Below are 20,166 nucleotides of genomic sequence, written 5' to 3'. Positions count from 1 at the left end.
TCTGACATCAGAATTAAGTGACTTTTGACTCTGAAGACTTCGTTGTTTTATTCACTGAGGCAAACCGAGGAATAATCTGTAAAGAGTTAGAGTTAACAGTGCACTTAAAAACACAGATGGCGGAGAGTGAAAAATAGCACCTGTAGTGGTTTTGCATGCACTAGTCAGGAGTAATAAACCAAACTTCGTGCAAATGCATCTTTAAAAGCGTCTTTCTTTTCTTCCTGTGGCCCAAGGCAAGTAATTCCACAAGCAGGAAGGTTGTTGCCAATATAAAGATCTAGTAAACTGACAACATGAAATAAGATCTGAAACTTAATTTGAATTAAAAAAACCTAACGAATTTTTAAAAGCATATAAGTACACAATACTGTTCTTTTTCCTCCTATTTTTAAGATTTATTTACACAGTGGAGAGAAGATTAAAAGAAATGTCAAAGTATAATTTGTATGTGGGTCTTCCCTTTCTATGTGGCAAAGTTGTCTTAGGCTTCTGTTTTTTCAACAGATTTCTGACACAGGTCACTTATGTGCAGTTTCCTGTGTGATAGATTTATCTAAGGCAAAATGGAAAAAAAATATGCTCAGAAGTTTTAAAAACAATTTATTGCGTTATGCACTCCTTTATTTTTACCAATTGACTGAAAGCAGGATAAGAAATAAGAGAAGATAGGGATGCATATTTGCACAACTAAGCGGCTCTTTGCACTGTTTTTGTGGGACTTGTAGATTGCTCCTGACAAGTGAATGTAAGATGCATGATACTTTGAACTCAGTATATTGCAAAACAAGGAGAACAAAAAGGGGAATGAAGGCACATGGCTATGGGAGGGAAGGTGAAGAAGTAGAAAAAAAAAATCTGGTAGTGATGATCATATTAAGTATTTGAGTCAAATAAGTCTGTAAAATATTAAAGGAAGCAAATAAACTGGCAAATAAATAAACAGGAAGATGTAGAAGAGGAAAGAACATTTGAATGGGTGGATTGAGAACTTATCAATTAAGACAATAATTGCTATATACTGTACACTTTGATCACGCCTAGTGCTAGATTGCTGTAGCATGCTCCTTTTTTCCCTTTCTATTTCAGCCTCTTATTAACTCTGCTGTCTGTGTCTTTCCAGTTCCTGTGGAGTGGTGTTGTCAATTGTGTTCTTGTTGGTAGTTTTTTTTTCACTATTCTGCTCCTATAACTGATCTACTAATTTGCTGTTTTGAACTCAGCCTTTGTCGGAATTATGGGTAACACAAGATCATACAAACTGCTAGACTGGAATAGTTTCAATTCAGGTATTTTACTAGTCATTCAGTACTACATATGCTGACAGAAATTATGGCAGCTCAGTGAAGTTCTTAGAAATGATGTAGGATATTTAGGATAATGCTTCAAATTTAAATCTGTTTAACCATCAAATGCCTAAATGTTTTGTATTAATGTTGTTAAAGGCTTTCTTTAAAATTGCAAAACATGATTTTAGTATAAAATAGTATTGCTAAGAATAATTTAATATCAATCTGGAAAGCTGAATGTTCAGATGATTATTTTGTAGTAGCTTTCATCTCAGTGTCCATGAAGCAAATAATTTAGGGAAAGAGAATGGATTCTTATTTATACAGTTGGGATCATGTCAGGTATGACTTTTGGGTTTTTTTAAATAATTTTTTTGTCCATTGGTTGATTTGATTTGGGGGGGTGCTGTTTGTTGATTTTGTTTTGTTTTGCATGAGCTTGCACTTTCTTCAACAGTGGCTGTACTTCTGTTAATTTCAGGAAACTGATGAATGTGTTTGTTCTAAGTAATAGACATAAAAATGGTCTGGAGAATAGACGAAGAGGACGATCTGTTTAAAGAGGAGGGTAGCGTGTAGTCCAGAACTGGTTCGTAAGTTTAGTGTTGTAAAATGCCGTCAGCTTGCAGGACGTAGAACATAATAATTTGAACTCTTTAATCACTTTAACACCTAATTTGAAAGAAGCTCCAATATTCTATTTTTATGCGGTTTTAGGGATCAAAGCGCATAACTTCTTTATACAGCTGCAGAGGGAAGGATGAGCTGATGATACAGTCTACACAAAAGCTACATAGAGTACTGGCCTGTTATGGGGAGAAATAATGCCTTCCCCCTGTACCCCCTCCCCTTTTCCTCTAGAAACGTAGCATGCTTTGGAAAAAAGAAAGGCATAACTTCTCCGCGTATAATATCCAAGCCAGCAGACCATGCCAAACTTTGACATTTTTAAAGCTGGCACAGTAGAAAAGTGTAAAGCTCATCTCTGGGGGTTGGTTTCCTCGAGAAACAAACTTTTCTTCTTGGTACTTCACTGTTGCAGGGCAGCTATGTGTCATTTGTCATTGGAAATTGCAGTGGCATGTCCTATGCTTCAGTTTAAATTATCTATATACATTTTTCATTTTACAAATAGTTCAGTAATAGATAGTGCCTAGAACTATTGGCTCGTTTTTTTTGTCCTTGCTCCTTGCCACAGTGAGCATCCTGTAATATTAAAATGATGAGGTTTTCTGGTTTTGTTGGCTTTATTTGCTTGTTCTAAAGTGATATCTTTTTAAAATTAATTTTGCTTTCCATATGAAAATAGTATTATGAAATTCACAGCTCTATTCCTGGTATAGTGTAGCCTGATCCAAGATGTTAAAAATGTGTATAAATTTTGCATTTTTTAATGCTACCTTCAAAAGTTTGAATTAATTGTTGCTTCTTCGAGGTAGTGTTTCGTAGGATGTTACCATGGAAGAATTTTATTAGAATGATGAAGTAAATGAGTTATGTGCAGGCACTAAACATACATTGAACTAGGCTAAAAAGTGATCCAGAAATGTAAACCTTGGAGGGGAAGTAATGAATTAATTTTTTGACAGAATATCCAAAACAGTAGCCTAAATTTTTTAGGGATAACAGGAGAAAGAAGGCGCATATATCTCTCTCTCTCTCTCTCTACACACACGTATGCATATATATATGTGTGTGTGTGTATATATACACACACATACACATGCATATATATACACACACATATATATGCATTTTATACCCAGAGGTGGTTGATACCCAAAAATTTTGGAGTAGAGAGGTCTAAACCAAACAATAATTTTGGAGTTAATACCTTGCTGAGAACTGTCTGTATTTCTGTTGGCTTGATATATGGCAGCAGCTCTGTATTAAAGTCTTGATTAACCCTACTGGTTAGGGACTAAGCAGGTTGTGCTCATATTCCTGGAAGTATGGTTTTTTTTCAGTGCTCGATGAGTTGCTGAAAAAAGAAAGGAGGAAGGGAGTAGATCAGTCATTAAATATGATGTGTGGTGGATAGTAGAGTTGCAGATTACATATAAGTTAACATGTCTTAGGCTGGAATAATGAACATACTGTGCAGATCTGTTACCATTGAGAAAACAAAGGAGAAGATTTCTATTCATCTTCCCCTTTCAGAGCTTTCTTGCCAACTGTATCATCGCTGGCTAATACTTGGCCTGAAGGAGGGCAAGGATTTATACAGCTTAAGGAAAAGACTATATTTTTACATTACCTTCACATTAGCAAGAATGTAATCACAACCAAAGGAAGGCTAAAATTATTTTCCTTTTTGAAAATGGTCAAGCTTCATTTAAGCTTGCTAGTAACCTGTGTAGCATAGAAGGATGTTTCTTTTTTCTGCCAATGGCAGGGAGGCTTGTTCAATTACGTGGGTAACAGGACCATCTGATTGTGGTGAAAAGCCAGACATTTGAAGATGCTTGAAAGTCAAACATGGAAGTAAAGACTGACTTTATTTGATGAATGGAAAAGAAACTACTTAAGCATCTGGGAACTGTATATAGTTCAATGACAGAATTGTTTAAACGTTTGTAAGATTATGAAAAAGTGATGAACAAGATGAATCTGCAAAATGAAAGTAGAAAAGAGCACAAATTCATAGAAAAGAGGGCACATAATACAGTGGAAGAAATACTCTGGTGCTGTCTCTGAAAAAAGATGATAAAGAGGTCTATAAAAACATGAAAGGAATCCAGAAGACTGGATCTTTGTTGAAGTTTATCCCTGAGGTTAAATATAGAGAAGAAAAGTTCCTTCGCAAGTGTAAGGAACTTGTTGAAAAGAGACTGCTTTTGCATATGGCTATTTCATAGCACTAATATATAGAGTGTTCTCACATAAGTTCATTTTAAAACTCTTCATTTAAGGAGCTGCTTCAGCAGCAATTCTTCAGCTTCCAGTAGTCACAACATGGAAGGAGAAAAGATTGCTAATAAAATTTCTAAGGATGTCCTGAGCTCCTTGTTCGATACCCAGAATTGCTGTTGGGAGTGTGAAATTCTCCAAAACTCTGGTTTGGTATATGAGGAAATGCAAGAGGAAAGCTTGAATATGTTTTGATTCTGTAACTGAATAATGTTTTTCTTTCACAGAAATAAAAACATACAGTGAATGTGTAAATTATATTTCGTACTGCTATCTGGGGTGTAAACGTGGCATACTGGCAAGAACACAGTAGAAAATGTCAGAATGTTTTTGTTAGTGTCCGATATGGCTATCATTCAGAAGAAGTAGAACAACAACAATTTAATTTTGACTTCTCGCCTTTTCTTGGAGAATTTCCAGATACTTCCTGTACATCAGTGTGTGTTGATATGGTAATGGGAGGTTAAGGCAGTGGTCAGAGGCTTTTCTGAACAGACTGAGGGGTGCGATGTTTTTCAGTAATATTTTACCCTGCTTTTCTGCAACGTTTGCAGAGAAGTGAATGTTCCTAAATGGTTTTTATGGTTATTGTGAATCATGTAGAGTACTCTTTTTTTGAAGCAGATGCACCTGTACATTAATGAAATTATTTTCTTTGTGACTGTGCATTATTTTTCTTTTGAAGAGTTCCGAGTAGATATTTTGAAGAGTTCCGAGAAGATATTTATGTAATGTAAAATTACATATTTATGTAATTTATGGTCGCTGTCAGTGAGTATAGAATAGTATTCCTGTGTTCTGTTAGAGGTTCATGAAGTAATAAACTTGGCATTTAAACTCTTTGTTTTAGATTCTTTTGCCTGTTAGCAAATAATGCTGTTTAATATGTTCATATTGATTTAAAAGTCTCCCTGAAATTTGACTAATGGTGTGAAAGCCATCATAGACTTTCCGCTGCATAAATGCTCCAATAAAGCTGCTGCTTATTGCTGTGATTTTTAATTGATAGTATGTAAGAGAGACATCCTTGGTCTTGCGGAAAATTGTTATTCTTGCATGTAACTCTTCCTAATTTCAAAACCTGGGGCTTGACTAAAACTATTATCCCGATATAATTTCCTTCATGGATTGTAATGAGTTTTTTCAGCCTTATGGTATGTCAGTCTGTGGTTGCAAAGATGTAGTTGTAGAGCTTCTTGCCTGGCTCAAAATATACTATTGTTAGAAGACGACTGGAATGATTCTAGTTGAAAGGGCACCTTCCTAACCACTACATAATTGCAGGTAAACATGTCCTTACAAAATGTCTATGGACAGTATTGTAGGAAATTGGCAGATAACACAAGTTCTGACTGACCGTAGCAGGATTATAGAAATAAGATAAGGTACAGATAAGATCATTACCTGAGCTGAATGTTTCTTATAAAGAAATATCATAGGGTTTGTTTTGTTTTTTCTTCTGGTTTGGATTGTACTTTGGATTCTGTTAGTGCAATTTGTCTTTGACCTTTTGCACTCCAGTTTTCGGTGTTTTTTGTAAGTTTTCAGGTTTTTGTCTGTCTAGATGCAGTCTCATTTAGGTCCTGAACTCACTCTGAAAGGCACTGTAGGAAAGGCTCCTTGGGATCCAGAAGTTTAGAGGCTTCTCTGGCTAGATTGTCTTAAAACAAAATAAACAGTTGTGAGTGCATAGAAATAATGAATGCAGAGGTTCTGTGAGTGTAATAAGGAGAAGCCAGAGGAGTGTAAACAATGAGTACAAAATACAGAGGCAGTATCAGTTCCTGCCAAATAATGCCATCCCATTTCTGCAGTTGTGCAGTGAATTGTGCAGTGAGTTAGATAGTCTGCATGACAGTCGGCAAGAAAGAGACAGTCTGTGAATATCTGTCTGTGTTTGAGAGATTAATTTTTTTGTGTTTAAAATTCTGTATCTTTCTTTCAAGGACTGTTAGATAAATTAGTACTATTGTTCATTGTTTTAAGGTCCCAGCTAGTTTGGCTTGTTTAGAGCCTTAAACCATACTTGTAGTTCATTTTGTGATACTTGTTATAAAATAAACAAGATGTGGTTTAAGAAGACCTGTCGTCTTACAGCATAGTGTCTCCAGCTTTGGGTAATAGCCTCTTTGTTGCTGTCATTTAAAGATGTCCTCTGAAGATTGCTCATGTTTCAAAATAGGTTCAGTTTATTTTGCCAAGATGACAAAGGAACAGGGAGATACAAGACAGAATAAGTAGTTTCTTTATTACCTAGCAGCTCTTCAAAGTGGTAGACCTTGCCCTTGTTGCTGTAATAGGATCAATTTAAACAGATTCGTAGATCTTCTTTAATCATAAGGTGAGCGGGACACTAGAGGGACCTTATGCACAGCTGTGAGGATGTCACCATTATAGGATGAATGACTGATGGAAATAATAACTAAAAGCTGGAGTGACAAAGTTACATATTTAAGCCTGGCGCACTGATTTTCCAGAGACAAATTAATTTCTGATATGTAACATTTTGTTATGCCTGGGCAGTACTTCTGAACTTTTATAACTCTAAGGATGTATGGTGAAGATTAAACCTTTATTTTCAAGTGTTATATTAATAGTTTAATTTTAGGTGTAATTTTTAATATTTGCATATATAAATACTCTGAACATATTTTTTATCTTCAAATGCTGTATCTTTTGATTTTATTTTAGTTTTTTTAAATTTTATTTAATTTGTATCACATGGTGGTTTCCTTTAGCTATAAATTAAACTATTACTGTGATACTTTTTTGCAGGTTGTGCTGTTCCTATCAGACCTTCATCTACAATTAAAAGCGAAAGTTATAGGTTGTATCACTGTTATGGCTCTGTAGTTAATGCTTTGGTGGTATTTGCAGCAGATTTTGTTGCACCAGTTTATGGAAAGCTACTGCCTCAAAGATTACTTTTAATATTTAGAAAGGGTTAAATTATGCCGTAGTTCATCCCAGTGATTCTTGCATGTTTATTCCTAACATCAATCACACATATAACTTGCAGTGTGTGACTGATAGACAAAATGTAGAACAGTGGAGGTTTGCTTTTTTCAGTGTGAAAATCCGAATAGTTACTCTGTCTTTTAAATCTGGGACATTCGGTTTAGATTTACAAAGTTTGAATTAGTTTAGGTCACAGATGTTATATCACAGTGGACTGTATAAAATGCCTGTGTTTAGTGATGTCAGTCATATGACTTACAAGATGCTAATCTTTAGGTATCTGAGCATTTAAACTGTTCCAAGGAATATTTCCTTGAGATGGGGAACAAATGCAGAGAGACATCTCAAGGCTTGCTGTCGGGGATGTTGAAAATATAAAGTTGTTCAGGAATATATGACTGAGAGGGTTAGCTGATTGGAAGTTGAAGTAGGATTTCAAAAGTCAAACTTTGAATTAGGATTTTTACAATTCCTTTTCAGGGATGAGAGAGGTAAAAACAACTTCTGATTAATTTTAAAATTCCTTAATGGAAGTATAATTCCATCTGTTTCTGTCTAAATTGCAAATACATTCACCTATATCAGAGATACAGAAGCTGTGGAGATTCTGTTAATTCTGTTTCATACTTATAGTAACTTCCTTTTTTTTTTTTTTTCTTTTGTAAGAAAAAACAGTGTGTTCTCTAGCCTCCTAGCAGTGATGTAGGTTTTTAATGGAATTTGGAATAAAGATGATTCAGGAGCTTTGATGGGAACGTTACTAAGAGGAACATTTAGATGCTTCTCTGTCTTGGGGTATATCTTGGTATTAAAGCTAACACTCCTCAGTAGTGAACTACTGCCAAAAGAAATGATACTGCTTTTCTGTACAATTTCTGCCATGTGCTCTTGCAGTCTTCTGGTGGTCATGCAGTGATTTGCCTTGGCTGACCCAATAGAAGACTAGCCCTGCAAATGAATGGTTTTGTGTTCAGTCAGGCAGCTGAAGTATCTTGTCCTGTAAATGCTTGAAAGCTGGATGCGGTTTTAATCCTAAATGTTCTTAAAATTGTTTCTTCATCCAAACTTAAAGCTGCTTTTTTGCACATTCAGCAGTTTGGGCTTCAGAAGTGAGACACATGCTCTCTGAACTCGTCTGGCAGAAATTCAATACTAGCATACAAGAACTAATTCAATATTCTTCTTTAGGCTGGATGTTTTGTCTGTAGTTTAAGACTTTTTAGGAGTAAGTGTACCTGTTCTCTTTGGTGGTGTGGTTGCATTGTTTCCTGCTGTTTTAGTGTATCTTAGTCTTCATTTGATAAGTCCCAATTACCTACTTCCTTCAGTTTCTGTATCATAAGCAAAGTTTTCATTTTCACGTCTTTTAGTCTTAAAGATGAATGTAGGGAGTAATTTTAAAACAGGATGGAGTAGCTTTGAAAATATTTTGAAAGTTTTAGGTTAGTCTGTTGTAGGTTTAGTTATTTGCTACCTAAGTTTTGTGTTGAAACTTTACAGACAAGAGAATTTGGCTTTTTGTATACTTACTTGTTAAATACTTTAGAAAGATTATAGGAAATTTCAGTATTTATGGAGTAACCAGAGAGAATTAAATTAAACGTCAAGGTCCAGGGAAGGATGCTTGTAAACCTAACAAAGATGTCTCAAAAAACCAAAAATAAACAAAAAAAAAAACCCGCCAACCAAACCCAAACAAACTGACCCCCCCAAAAAACCACCAACCCCAAACCTACAAAAAAATCCCACACTTTTTAATTCTCTTTAAACTGATTAATAGGTTTTAATGAAGAAAATACAAGAATAAGGGGTTAAGGAAGGTGTGGATAATGGCTCTGCCTAGCAAAAGACTCAGAAACTAAATCTGAAAGAATATTATTGGTGTCTTCGTTGGCATTTTTGAGACAACAGAATAATAAGTCATTTTTGGATTGTGAAAGCTTTCCTAGTATGATTGTCCTCCTCATTTCAGAATGTTACTTGATAAATGTACATATTTACTAAACTATACATTATTAAAATAGGTTTAAATGAATCATACAGTTCCTACTTCAGAGTAATTGCCTTGGGGTGCGTAGGGATTCAGCTGTAACACAGTAACTCTTGAGTATGATCTGTGGTCTCTTGATTACATTCTTAATTTTTCTTCAGTTTTTAAAAATCTGTTTGGACCTAGCATAATGCAGATTCTGGCTAAATCTTGAAAGGCCCTGTACAAGTGAACCTCTAGCAAATAACTTTGGAAATGCGTTGCTTCTTATCAATCAGAAAGCATTGATAGTGTCTAGGGTTATCTCCAGGTGAAAGTTTCGGACAGTTTTGACATAGAAGTTTTGACATAGAAGTCAACCTCAAATGTTGAAGGAAAGAGATAGGTGAATTGGTGGGGGAGGGAACTGACTCAACATTTAGGGCACAAAATTAATGCAGTGCTTTTTGTATCCTCTAAAGCTGTTTAATAAAATAAGTTTGGGAAGGTGAAGTTGAAGGAGGTTTCAGTTGGCACAATTTTTATAGAATACTGTACTGTTGACAACATTGTTTCTCAAGTCTTCCTCTCCAAAACCAGTGTACTTTGCTTCTACTTTGTCATATCATGCCAATCTTGAAACATTAATGAAAGTAGGTTTAATATTCGATCTTTGGCTTCCAACAAAGGGCACATAATAGCAGTGTAATATTTGCAAACTTTTTTGCTTGAAGTTGTAGATAAACTTTGCTATAAACTACTCAATAGATTTGCTAGAAAAGCTTGTGATTGAGTGCTATGTATGCTTGCCTTTTTGCTTCCACCTAGAATCCAGGGCCATTACTTTCTGTAACCATTTCAGTGAGCTGCCATAGTTTTCAGTCTGTACTGTCACCTGATCCAAGCATGCGCCAAAATACCCACCGTTTCTGGCTACTGTCTGCTGAATCTGCTTTGCAAACCCTTAGTTCTTAAGCTTTTGCCTTAGCAAAAAACAACAACAGACACTCTTATGGAGTGTACTGGACACATGCCATCCCGCTTCCCTAACTCCTCTAATTGTTTATGTAAATCCTTAGCTTTACTAAACTTGTAAATGCTACAATGGCATCCCCATGTGAAATTGTGTGGCTCATGTGTCAAAAAAGGCTGCTTGTGAAAATATTTGTCAGAAGAATATGAATGCTACACATTGCACTGCACTCAGTGTTTTGTATCAATTTATTATTGCAATGTCATGGTGTTTGATTTTAATTGTAGACAATCATTTTGTGTTTTGATATGCGAAGGTAAGTTCATGGAAATGGTGAATGTACAGTATTTATAAACACACTGATTCGTATTTTTGGCATCTTTCTGGAAGAAAAAAAAATTCTCAATTAAATGTCTTAAGCGGAGGACCCAGTCTTCTTCACAAACACTTGTTTATGCATGACTTGTATAGAAATTTCTGAATTTGTGCAATGAGAATTTGTTGGATTTTTGGAAAGATATTGGGTCTGATCTGTTAACTCTGAAAACAATGGCTGGAAAATTGTTCTTATCTCGAAGAATAATGAAAATCATGCATTATATTACTGTAGTTAATAGTTTCATTAATTCTGACGTTTAACAGATTCTCAGAGGAAAGGGAAGGGGTTAAATGTGGCTTTAGCAAGACATACTGTTGAGCAACCTCACAACAATATGTGCTTTCCATTATGATAAGGCATTCTTGTAGATAAGTAAGGTGAGAAAATGGTGTTAACTCTCTTAGGAACTTGTTCCTAAACCTTAATTTAAACTATAAATTTTTGTGGAGGAAAATTAAATGTTTGCGTACAGTTTGGGACCCGTCACTATGATTTCTACCTTTTCTGTTCCCCTTAAGCATATCTGTTCCCTTTCAACATTCCATTCTGTTTCAGTTTTTATTGTGGCTACATACCTTTTTCGTGTCATTCTTGTTTGTAATCTTATTCTTTATTCCACAGCACTTTCCTTGTTCATCCCCAGTTGTTTCACCTGTTGCTCGCTTTCAACTCCATCATGACTTCACATTTCCTTGCACTTTTTGTCATAGAAAGGTCATGGGTGACAAGTAGGAGCGGTTTTTGCCAAATGGTACCTAAAGGTGTGAAAAGTGATGATACAGTAAAATTGGCTTTTTCATCTTTGTTTATGTCTAGAAAAAGGTTACTTCTCCTTTGCAGGTTTTTTTCTGTGAAGTATAAAAATTTGTGTGGCTGTTCAGTCATTCTTTATAGCCAGCTGCCTGTGATCAAGTCTAACCGAGCAAGAATTGTTCTGCATAGTCAGTGACCCTCTTTTCCATCTACTTACACTTCTCTATTATAGAGAGAAACACACATTAATAAGCAATGTTCTTGTCTGTGATTGGATGGGTAAGGAGGAATTGGTCCCAAGATCCATGTCCCTTCCACCATGAGGAGTTAGTGATAACATTTACAGAATGTGCTTGTGGTCTCACATCTCCCATACAGCTCTCCATTTTGTCAGATGTTGTAGCCTTTGCCTTAATATGTATTTCCAAAGTTGCTCTGTTCATCTACCACTGCTGCCATTAACTGGTGGCAGCAACCACAGCCTCTGTTCAGAGGTGCAATGCAAAAGAGAAGACATTTTGCCTCCCGCTTTCCTGTATGTGTACCACAAATGGTTCTCATAGCTGAGCTTGGGAACTGCAGCCCTATGATGTGATGGGTTATTTCTGCATGATTCTCAGCTTTTTGAAAGCTGAAAAGCATTGAGACCTTTCTAGCAGGTACTCCAACCATCTGAGTCAGGATTACTGTGAATCATCTTAAGCATTTGATTTTCCCACTCAGTGAAAGTGTTTAAACAGTGTTTTCACGTTGAGAAACAGCAAAGTGTATTGCCTCAAGGTTCTACTAGTAATGCATTGAAGCCTGCTGAAGGTGAACTCGGATATAGTGGAACCTGAGTGATCGAGTTCATGAAAATACTTAGTCTGTTTTGTGTCTTAATATGTATATTTTTGTCTTGCTTATGGAGAACCTTCCTAAGAACTGTCACTGTAGGTTTTTTCCGGTTCAGTGTTCATTTCTTAAAGCAGAAGTTGGATAAACCTCAGTCTGCACACCCAAGGCTGTTGTTAGTCAGTACAGTGCTATGAGTTACACAAGCATTAACATCCAAAGTAAGGTATAGCTGAATATAAATACCTCTGTGCTCTTTTTTTTTTTAAATTAGAAAATGATGAGTTTATTTTAGAAAGCTGAAAGCCTAGTCCTAAATAAAAAATTGAAGTAAATTCATGAATGAATACATCTTGCCGTACAATATTTTCGTTTCAGTATATTTCAAAATATGTGTATATCTGCATCTTTCATTTTTGTTTGTCATGTTGTCAGAGAATGTAATGTATGATATACGGTTATCATACACTATATTTATAAATATTTCTGATATTGCAAAATTAGTTCCCAATGAACCTCAGGTTCTCACACTGATATTTTAAATTACGATTCAGCAAGGAGATCTCAATGGCTAGATGTCTGTATCTGTGCAAAGTTCAGTTGATTTCAGGGAAATTGTATAAGAACCTGTCTACTCAGAACCCTTTGTAGCAGCTGAGTGCCTATTGTTTTTTATTGGTTTTCCCCTTATTTTATGTATCAACAATTAACATAGTTTTCAGCTAAGTTCATTGGTACAGGTAAGTTGTGTTGAAAGAGGAAAAACTTGAGAAACTCTGATTGTAAATGACAATACTCATTGACTTAATATGTAAAAAGCTTGCAAGATGAGCTTTAGTTCTGGGAAACTAATTGCTGAATGGTTAAATGGATTGCATGAACTTATTCTAGTAGCACTCTCTCTTGCGTTTTTCATGTAGTATTCAAGAAAAGCAGGTAGGGTACATGTTAACACATAACATCAAAAGCAACAAAGGTAATTAGAATCCGTTGGGGGTGGGGCAGGCAGAAGGTGAGGTTGCCAGGATACTGAAGCAAAAAAGCATCGACAAATACGTTATCAACATACATCTTGTATTTCTTAATGTTGTTAATGTAGAGGTAGTTTCAAATACCTATGGCTTCTCAAAGTTAGAAGTGCTGAAATAAGGACCACAGGGCTGTGTGTTTGATGAGTATTGAACAAATGTTTTTAAAAGATGGTTAACAGAGAGGACTGCTTGCAGTAGGAAAATCTATTGAGCTTATTTCAAAGATGTCAAGTGTATACCAAAGTAAAATATTACTTTATTACTACAAATAGAGTTTCATTACTACTACTAGTTTTTCAATATTACAGAGTATCTGTGGTGCTTTATTGCAAGTTACATCCTGCTCTCATGTTGTTGGGAACTGACAGCATGGTCTTCAAGTGGGTAAAGACTGGAACAGTATCTACAGTATTTTGGTGTTATCTGTCATGTGGACAACAACAAGAATGCAGGAATTTGTCAGAACCTGTTCACATGGGGTCATAAACAAAAAAAATTAATGAAAAAGCCCCGTTAATGTTTGTTTGAAGTGCAATAGCTAGGGAATGAAAGGTGTCGAGATACAACAGAACGTTCGGATATGAAAATTTGACTTCAAATTAATTGCATGAAGCTTTGTGTTGACATAGTGCAGAATAGTGAACTGATTTATACTTTGTCTTTCAGATGAACCAGAGACACGAGATGCATGGTGGGCAGAAATCAGACAAGAAATAAAATCCCATGCCAAGGCATTGGGTTGTCATGCTGTAGTGGGCTACAGTGAATCAACTAGCATTTGGTAAATCATGATGATGATTTCATTTCCAAATTTTATGTGGCATTTTATTTCATCTTCAGCATATTAAAAATGATGAGCTGTTTCAACAAAGTTGTTGGTATTGTCTAGGATACCTACTTCAGAGGGTTTGTTAAAGTAACTTTCTGAGATATCACTGTTATGGGTTTTTTATTATGTTATAGTTTGGGCTTTTATTTGGTTTTATTTTTTTTGTGATGAACATTACAACTTAAAAAAAATTTCAAACATACATATTTGCTTTTATAGTAATAATATTAATTTATCTATGAAGTTTTCTAATTCTAATTTACCTAAATAGTTAAGACTGTTCCTAAAAATATATGTACTGCAGTTTCACTATTGGGTAACAACTGGCAGACCAGTACTTAAATGGTAAACTTCAAACTTAAGGCACAAGCATTAATTGTAAGTTAAAGGAACAATGTGCTGTCTGATAGATCTAGAATACCTTAGGTGTAAACATTCTGGATTTCTTTCTGGAAAATGCCTGTCACTATTTTGTTTTCTTTCAGCACTACAGTAATGTTTAACATATTAAACTGCAGCTCTGCGGTAGGCTTTCTGAGGTCAAATTCCCCAGCCCTATATCCTGTTCAGACCAAAACTCCAGTGTCTTACTGTATTCCCCTTGGCTTAGAAAATTCCAATCTTGTATATTTTGGTGGCTTAATAACAAACTTTGTGAGAAGCTTGGAGACTGGAAGAAATGATTATTCATCCTTCTCTCTGGCCCAGGAAAGCTTGTGTCTCTTTCTAGCTCTGGAAGGTAGTCTATGAAGAGCTCCTCCTGGGGCCAAGTCTGTCTGGTATCAAACAGAAAAGTGCTCTGGCTCACTAGTTGTTTTGAATTGCTTTAGGAAAGTAACTGAAGCAAACTCAGACATCTGAATTTATTTTCTGTCAAGTTGATTTTGCCTAAATACTTTAAAGAAAAAGCACTAAGGATTTGCTTTTTTAAAGAGAAGATGGAAAAATAAGTTTCATTTTACTTTGCAATTGATAAAGAAAGAAGTACAAAGTTATACAGCACTTTCACGAGTGCACACCATCTGTTGGTTAAAGTAGGAAGATAACCAGAAACGATCAGTCTGAGAGGCACAGCATTGATTGCTTCACATCTGTTGCTCCTTCACATTTATTGCTTCACTGCAGGTAAACCCCCCCACCCCCCAAAAAAGAAAGAAAAAAACACCAAAAAACACACCACCAAAACCACACAAAAAAACCCCAACGACAACAAAAAACCCAAACCCACCAAATATATTGATCTTCCACAACATTTGAAAAGTTAACATGGAAGTCAAGTGCTTGTGCTAGTAGAGTAGGAAAACAGGAAAACTTACTTTACAGGCAAGGCATGGTCTGTATTCCTCATGCTGTCTGGCATGGTTATGTCCTGTCTTGCGTGGTGTATTGAAGACCATATTTATCTCAGAATTGCAGTGTGCAAGTTTCCATCGTAGAGTGTTGAACTTGCACTAAAAATGGAAGATTTAGTCCTTTGTCTGTGTCCTTGTAAAAAACCATGTATACTTTGTCTTTTTTTCCTACCTTAACTACGGGGTAAGAATGTACAGAGTATAGGTGGGCTGTCAGTTATTGGGTTATTTCACACTTTCATTTTTCTTAAGGAATTTAATGTGGTAGTATTTGATTATTGATAAAATAGTTTGAGTTCCCGTGCTTACTAGCCAGTTCAGCTTTATTTCATGCTTAAAGAGCAAAGCTCTGCCTGTAAGTACTGCTCTGCCAGACATGTTATATATGAAAAATTACTCAACAAATAAAAAAGGCACATGTATCATTCTAGAAAATATGGGAACAATTTTCTCCATATTTTTTCCAATATAGCATTTTTAAGTACTGAATGTTAGAGATTTTTTTTTTCTTTAACAATTTCAGAGATATTAAAAGCTCTGTGATCATAGTTTGCACTTCTGAGAGCTTTCTCTGCTAATGCATGAATACGGTCAGTTACTTTACACGCTAAATGTACCGTTATTGTACACTGTACGTTGTTCATAGTAAAATTTTACTGTTTTGCTGCTTTTTATCCTCCAAGAAGCACCCTTGTCAGTGTTGTGTTGTAACTTCATTTTGAGAATGAATGTTTATAAGATGATGAGGCTCTCAACTTCCATTTTACTTTGGTAAACAATTATGCCTTGTTTTTTTTTTTTAATGTTTCTTTGCTTGTGTTGGTTGGCTGGACTTATTTGCATTATGAAGCATAGTATTGAAATCCATACTTAAAGCTGGTTAGCCTTTGTGATGTTATAGCATATTTATCACACAGGGCAAAGCTCTTTAATCTTTCGGCTCAATCCTTCTGCATCTCTTATACAATGGTTTAAATACCAGAAGAGGATTGTTTGTGAGATTTAATGGATAGCATTGCACAAATGCACAAAATTAGTAGTTATATTGAATTCACTGACACTTTTGTCCAGCCTTTTAATCTAATAGTTTTAAATAAAAGTAGCACTTAAGTAGTAGGAATTCACTTTGTTGTAATTCTTTTCTCTTATAGTGAAGAGGTCTGTATTTTGTCCGCGTCTGGCACAGCAGCTGTACTGAACCCTAGGTTTCTTCAGGATGGCACCATGGAAGGCTGTTTGGAACAAAGGTTGTCATGGCAGCCTGGCTTCTTTTCCATAGGGTCAGAGAAGGGAGAGGTTGATTTTTTTCCTCAGAGCCAAGATAGTTCTTCTCTATTAGGGTAGGTTACAGTATTACAGTGCAGGATGCGGGACCAACCACTTTACTGCTTTTCACTAACAACAACAACAACAGAAGTAATGGAACTCTACACCAAATTAGATATTCTGTTTTTATTTCTAACAGTCTGAATAAGGTAACACATTTGACTACTAACCACAGATCATAACTCAGTTTTTTTTTCTTTGCCACTCTTCAGGTATCTTTCTCAACTTTATATCACGCTATTAAAAAAATGACAGATGTATGATAAATTACATAAGCTGAAAACCGCTGTGGCTGTAATATATGTGTATATATGCTCTATGCTATGTAAGAGCTGTATGGGAGATAAAATAGCTTGGTTGTAAAACAAAGATGGTGCCAGATTTTTACAAAAGATGTATGTTTTAGTTGAAGTTTATGAACAAAATCATGAAACTGAAGGAAAAACATGAAGTTGCCTTTTGTTTCTGCTCTTGCAAATAAAATTTGAAGAATGAGTATTGACAAACAGTTATTTTTGGGAAAAATAATTAGATTAACTAATGCATCATGGTAACTCATTATATGTTCTTCAGGATAGTCATCAAATATTTCAAGGGATTGTTGTAGTCGAGAGTAAGGCAATTTATTACATCTTAGCACTTGCACTACTTTTTCCATAATAACCCTGCCAACATAGTATTATTTATTTTTCTTTGTTAGCAGGAGACCATTATCTTCTTGTGTAGATAGACTTTTGAAAACTACAGAACAAAAATGTTTGCTTCTGTATTCACTATGTGATAGAGAGAAAGAAATGTCATGTTCATAATATGAAGAAAATTGCATTTTTATCAAAACATGTATTTTTGGTGCTGCTATGTGACTTGGCATAGATTAGAAATGCCAAAGGAAGGTAGAACAACTAAACAGACAAAGCCCATGTTTGTGACAAAATATATTTGCCCAGGTGTATGATAACTAATGTTCCAAATCTGCCAGATTTGCTTAAGCATCTCTTCAAAATTCACTGAGAAGAATTGTTTATGTAAAACAGAAAAAATTTGCAGCGATGCAGTTAGCCTATGTGTTCCTTGTCATATTTTTATAGTGGTCATTCCTGGATATTTCTTATGGGGGAGTGGAACTAAGTGTTCTAAGTAAATAACAAGTTTTACCTAATACCTCATTTTAGGAAATAATCTTGCTGTTCTTACAATGTTAATATATATTGTGCTGCTTCTCAGTAGGATGGTTGGTTTGTTGTTTATGCTCATTAGTTTTGTATAGGTTTTTGGACACAATCCATGTAAAAGAGGCTTTTCATTGTATTTGGTACAACAGATTAACTGTACAACTGTTGTACCATGGACTACATTTAAAAATCATACCAGTTCAGTAATATTTTAGGTTTATATAAATTGTCGTTTGCTGTATGTACTACTTCTTGATCCCTGCATAACAAGCTGCAATGCAAGTTTTATTCATAGCATTTTAGCTAGTAGTATGCAGCCTAACTTTATTCTTCTAATTCATAAAATGCAATACTTGTCATATTGGTATAATGGAACAGAGTATAGCTGCAGTGTATGATTTATGTAGGTATCTGTAGGTGTTTATACACATGTGCGCGTATTGATCATTGTTAATAAGATGCAGATGTTTTAAGTATGTTCTCCATCATGTATTTTTAGGATTGAAGAAGCTTCACCACCAGGTTGCGGATTTTGTCATATACCATATGATGAACTGAACATGCCATTCCCCGCTCACCTCACTTATTGTTACAACTGCAGGAAACAAAAGGTTCCCGATGTCCTTTTCACCACAATTGATCTTCCTGTAGAGGCAATAGTTATTGGGAAGGGATGTCTGATTCAAGCCAGGTATCTATCAAAACGTTTTCTTGGTAGAGTTTTGGAGATCTTTGAAAGGATTCCTGTTGCTAAAATCCAGTATGTCATCAAACCTTAAACTGTTATGTTGAAATGCTAGGAATTAATGACAGTGTATTAGGATACAGGACGAGAAGGACAGCCTTCTCCTCCCCGTGTTACATGTCATGTCTGCCGATGGACACCTGGTAACTTATCGATGTTGATGGACATCTGGTAAATGTTCTGCCTTCTTTTTTTAATGCCTATGGCAATGGCTGTGTTTTGTCTGCCTGAATTTAAGAGTTTTCATGCTTTAACCTGCTGTTTGGGACTGCTGAGGTGGTCAGATACAGCTATTGCACTGGGAACCCAATGAGCTGTTTAAGTCACTTGTGTTAATTCTGTGCTGATGTCCATAACTGAACAGAATCTCTGTAGAATTGTTGGCTATGTCCAGTTTATGCTGTGGCATTTGAATTTGGGAAAGGGAGTAAGGTGGTTTACAGTGGGGAAGAAGGAATGGTTAGGTATGTACAGTCTGTATGGGTGGCCATCTACATGTGGATGGTTGGGCTGAGAGGGTAGTGGTTTATGGTTCGTCACCTACCTGGATGGCCATTACAAGTACGGTAGAGTCTGCAGTGGGACCTGCTCTGTTCAACATCTTAATGTTGTCGAGGGGATGGTGGACTGCATTCTCTTCAAGTTTGCCACGTACACCAGAATGAATTGGACTGGACAATATGATACCTGCCCAGTTTTGTCTTCCTCTGAGAGTAAGACAGACATCAGAAAACCAGAGCAAGTTCAGTGGAGGGCCACTAAGGCAGTAAAGGGCACCTGCTCTATGAAGAGAAGCTGCAGGTGTTGGACTTGTTCAGTCTGGAGAGAGGAAGGATTGAGGGAGACCTAATAGCAGCCTGCCAGTGCCTATAAGGAGGTCGTGGAGCATACGTAGCCAGGGTCTTCACAGTGCTGCACAGTGGGAGAGTGAAAGACAATGGGCCTAAGCTGAAGCAAGAGAGATTCAGAGTGGATATAAGGAAAAAATACTTACCCATGAAGACAGCCAGGCAGTAGAGCAGATCGCCTAGGAGGCTGCACAGTCTCTATCTTTGGGGAGTTTTCAAGAGCTGACTGGATAAAGCTCTGAGCATCCTAGTCTGAGCTCAGAGTTGACATAGCTTTGTCTGTACAGGAGGCTGGACTGGAGACTTCCCGAGGGCCTTTTTCACCTGAGGGGTTTGGTTTTTTTTTTTTTGGTTTGGGGGTTTTTTTTGTGATCCTATGATTATCATTCTCTGACTTCTGCTAGAGCAGAATTACTGGAGCTACTGTAAAGATACATGTTCTGTGCTTCTCCTTTGGTGTTTTCTGTATGATTAAACTGTGTTCCAGCACCATTGTGGAAATTGACTTTGTGTCACACAGTGGTCCCTGATCTGTCTCTGGTGCACTTGCAGTTATCCCATTTTCTCTAGAATGATTCCTCAAACATTCCCCCCCCCCTTCCCCCCCACCCCCCCCCCACCCCCAAAAAAAAAAAAGACCTGAAACTATAGTTAGATTTTGAGGTGAACTTGTTATGATTGGGTGGATTACTGTGTTTTACTGTGTTTTCCTGATCATGTAATAAATGTGGTCCTTAGAAGAAAGTGTTGTCAGTTCATATCACTAAAAAGTACAGTTGTCATGCTCTTTTTGAACAA

The 20,166-nt window shown here is 36.1% G+C and overlaps 1 protein-coding gene across 14 annotated transcripts in view; it reads left to right on the top strand.

Moving 5' to 3' along the window:
• C2CD5 (C2 calcium dependent domain containing 5) overlaps positions 1–20,166 on the top strand; it is a 71,324-nt gene that overhangs the window by 29,138 nt on the left and 22,020 nt on the right. For 7 of the 14 annotated variants that reach the window (XM_075114096.1, XM_075114055.1, XM_075114087.1 and 4 more), the window contains 3 exons: positions 13,763–13,877; positions 16,429–16,617; positions 18,275–18,466. In XM_075114096.1, coding sequence (XP_074970197.1) covers positions 13,763–13,877; positions 16,429–16,617; positions 18,275–18,466 — 496 coding nt within the window. The remainder of the gene's footprint in view (positions 1–13,762; positions 13,878–16,428; positions 16,618–18,274; positions 18,467–20,166) is intronic. The other 7 variants (XM_075114117.1, XM_075114077.1, XM_075114067.1 and 4 more) reach the window with 2 other exon arrangements.

The sequence above is a fragment of the Phalacrocorax aristotelis genome, chromosome 1 (genome assembly GCF_949628215.1).
Source record: "Phalacrocorax aristotelis chromosome 1, bGulAri2.1, whole genome shotgun sequence".
In the NCBI taxonomy this organism is placed as follows: Eukaryota; Metazoa; Chordata; class Aves; order Suliformes; family Phalacrocoracidae; genus Phalacrocorax; species Phalacrocorax aristotelis.
This window is presented reverse-complemented; position numbering and strand designations above follow the sequence as displayed.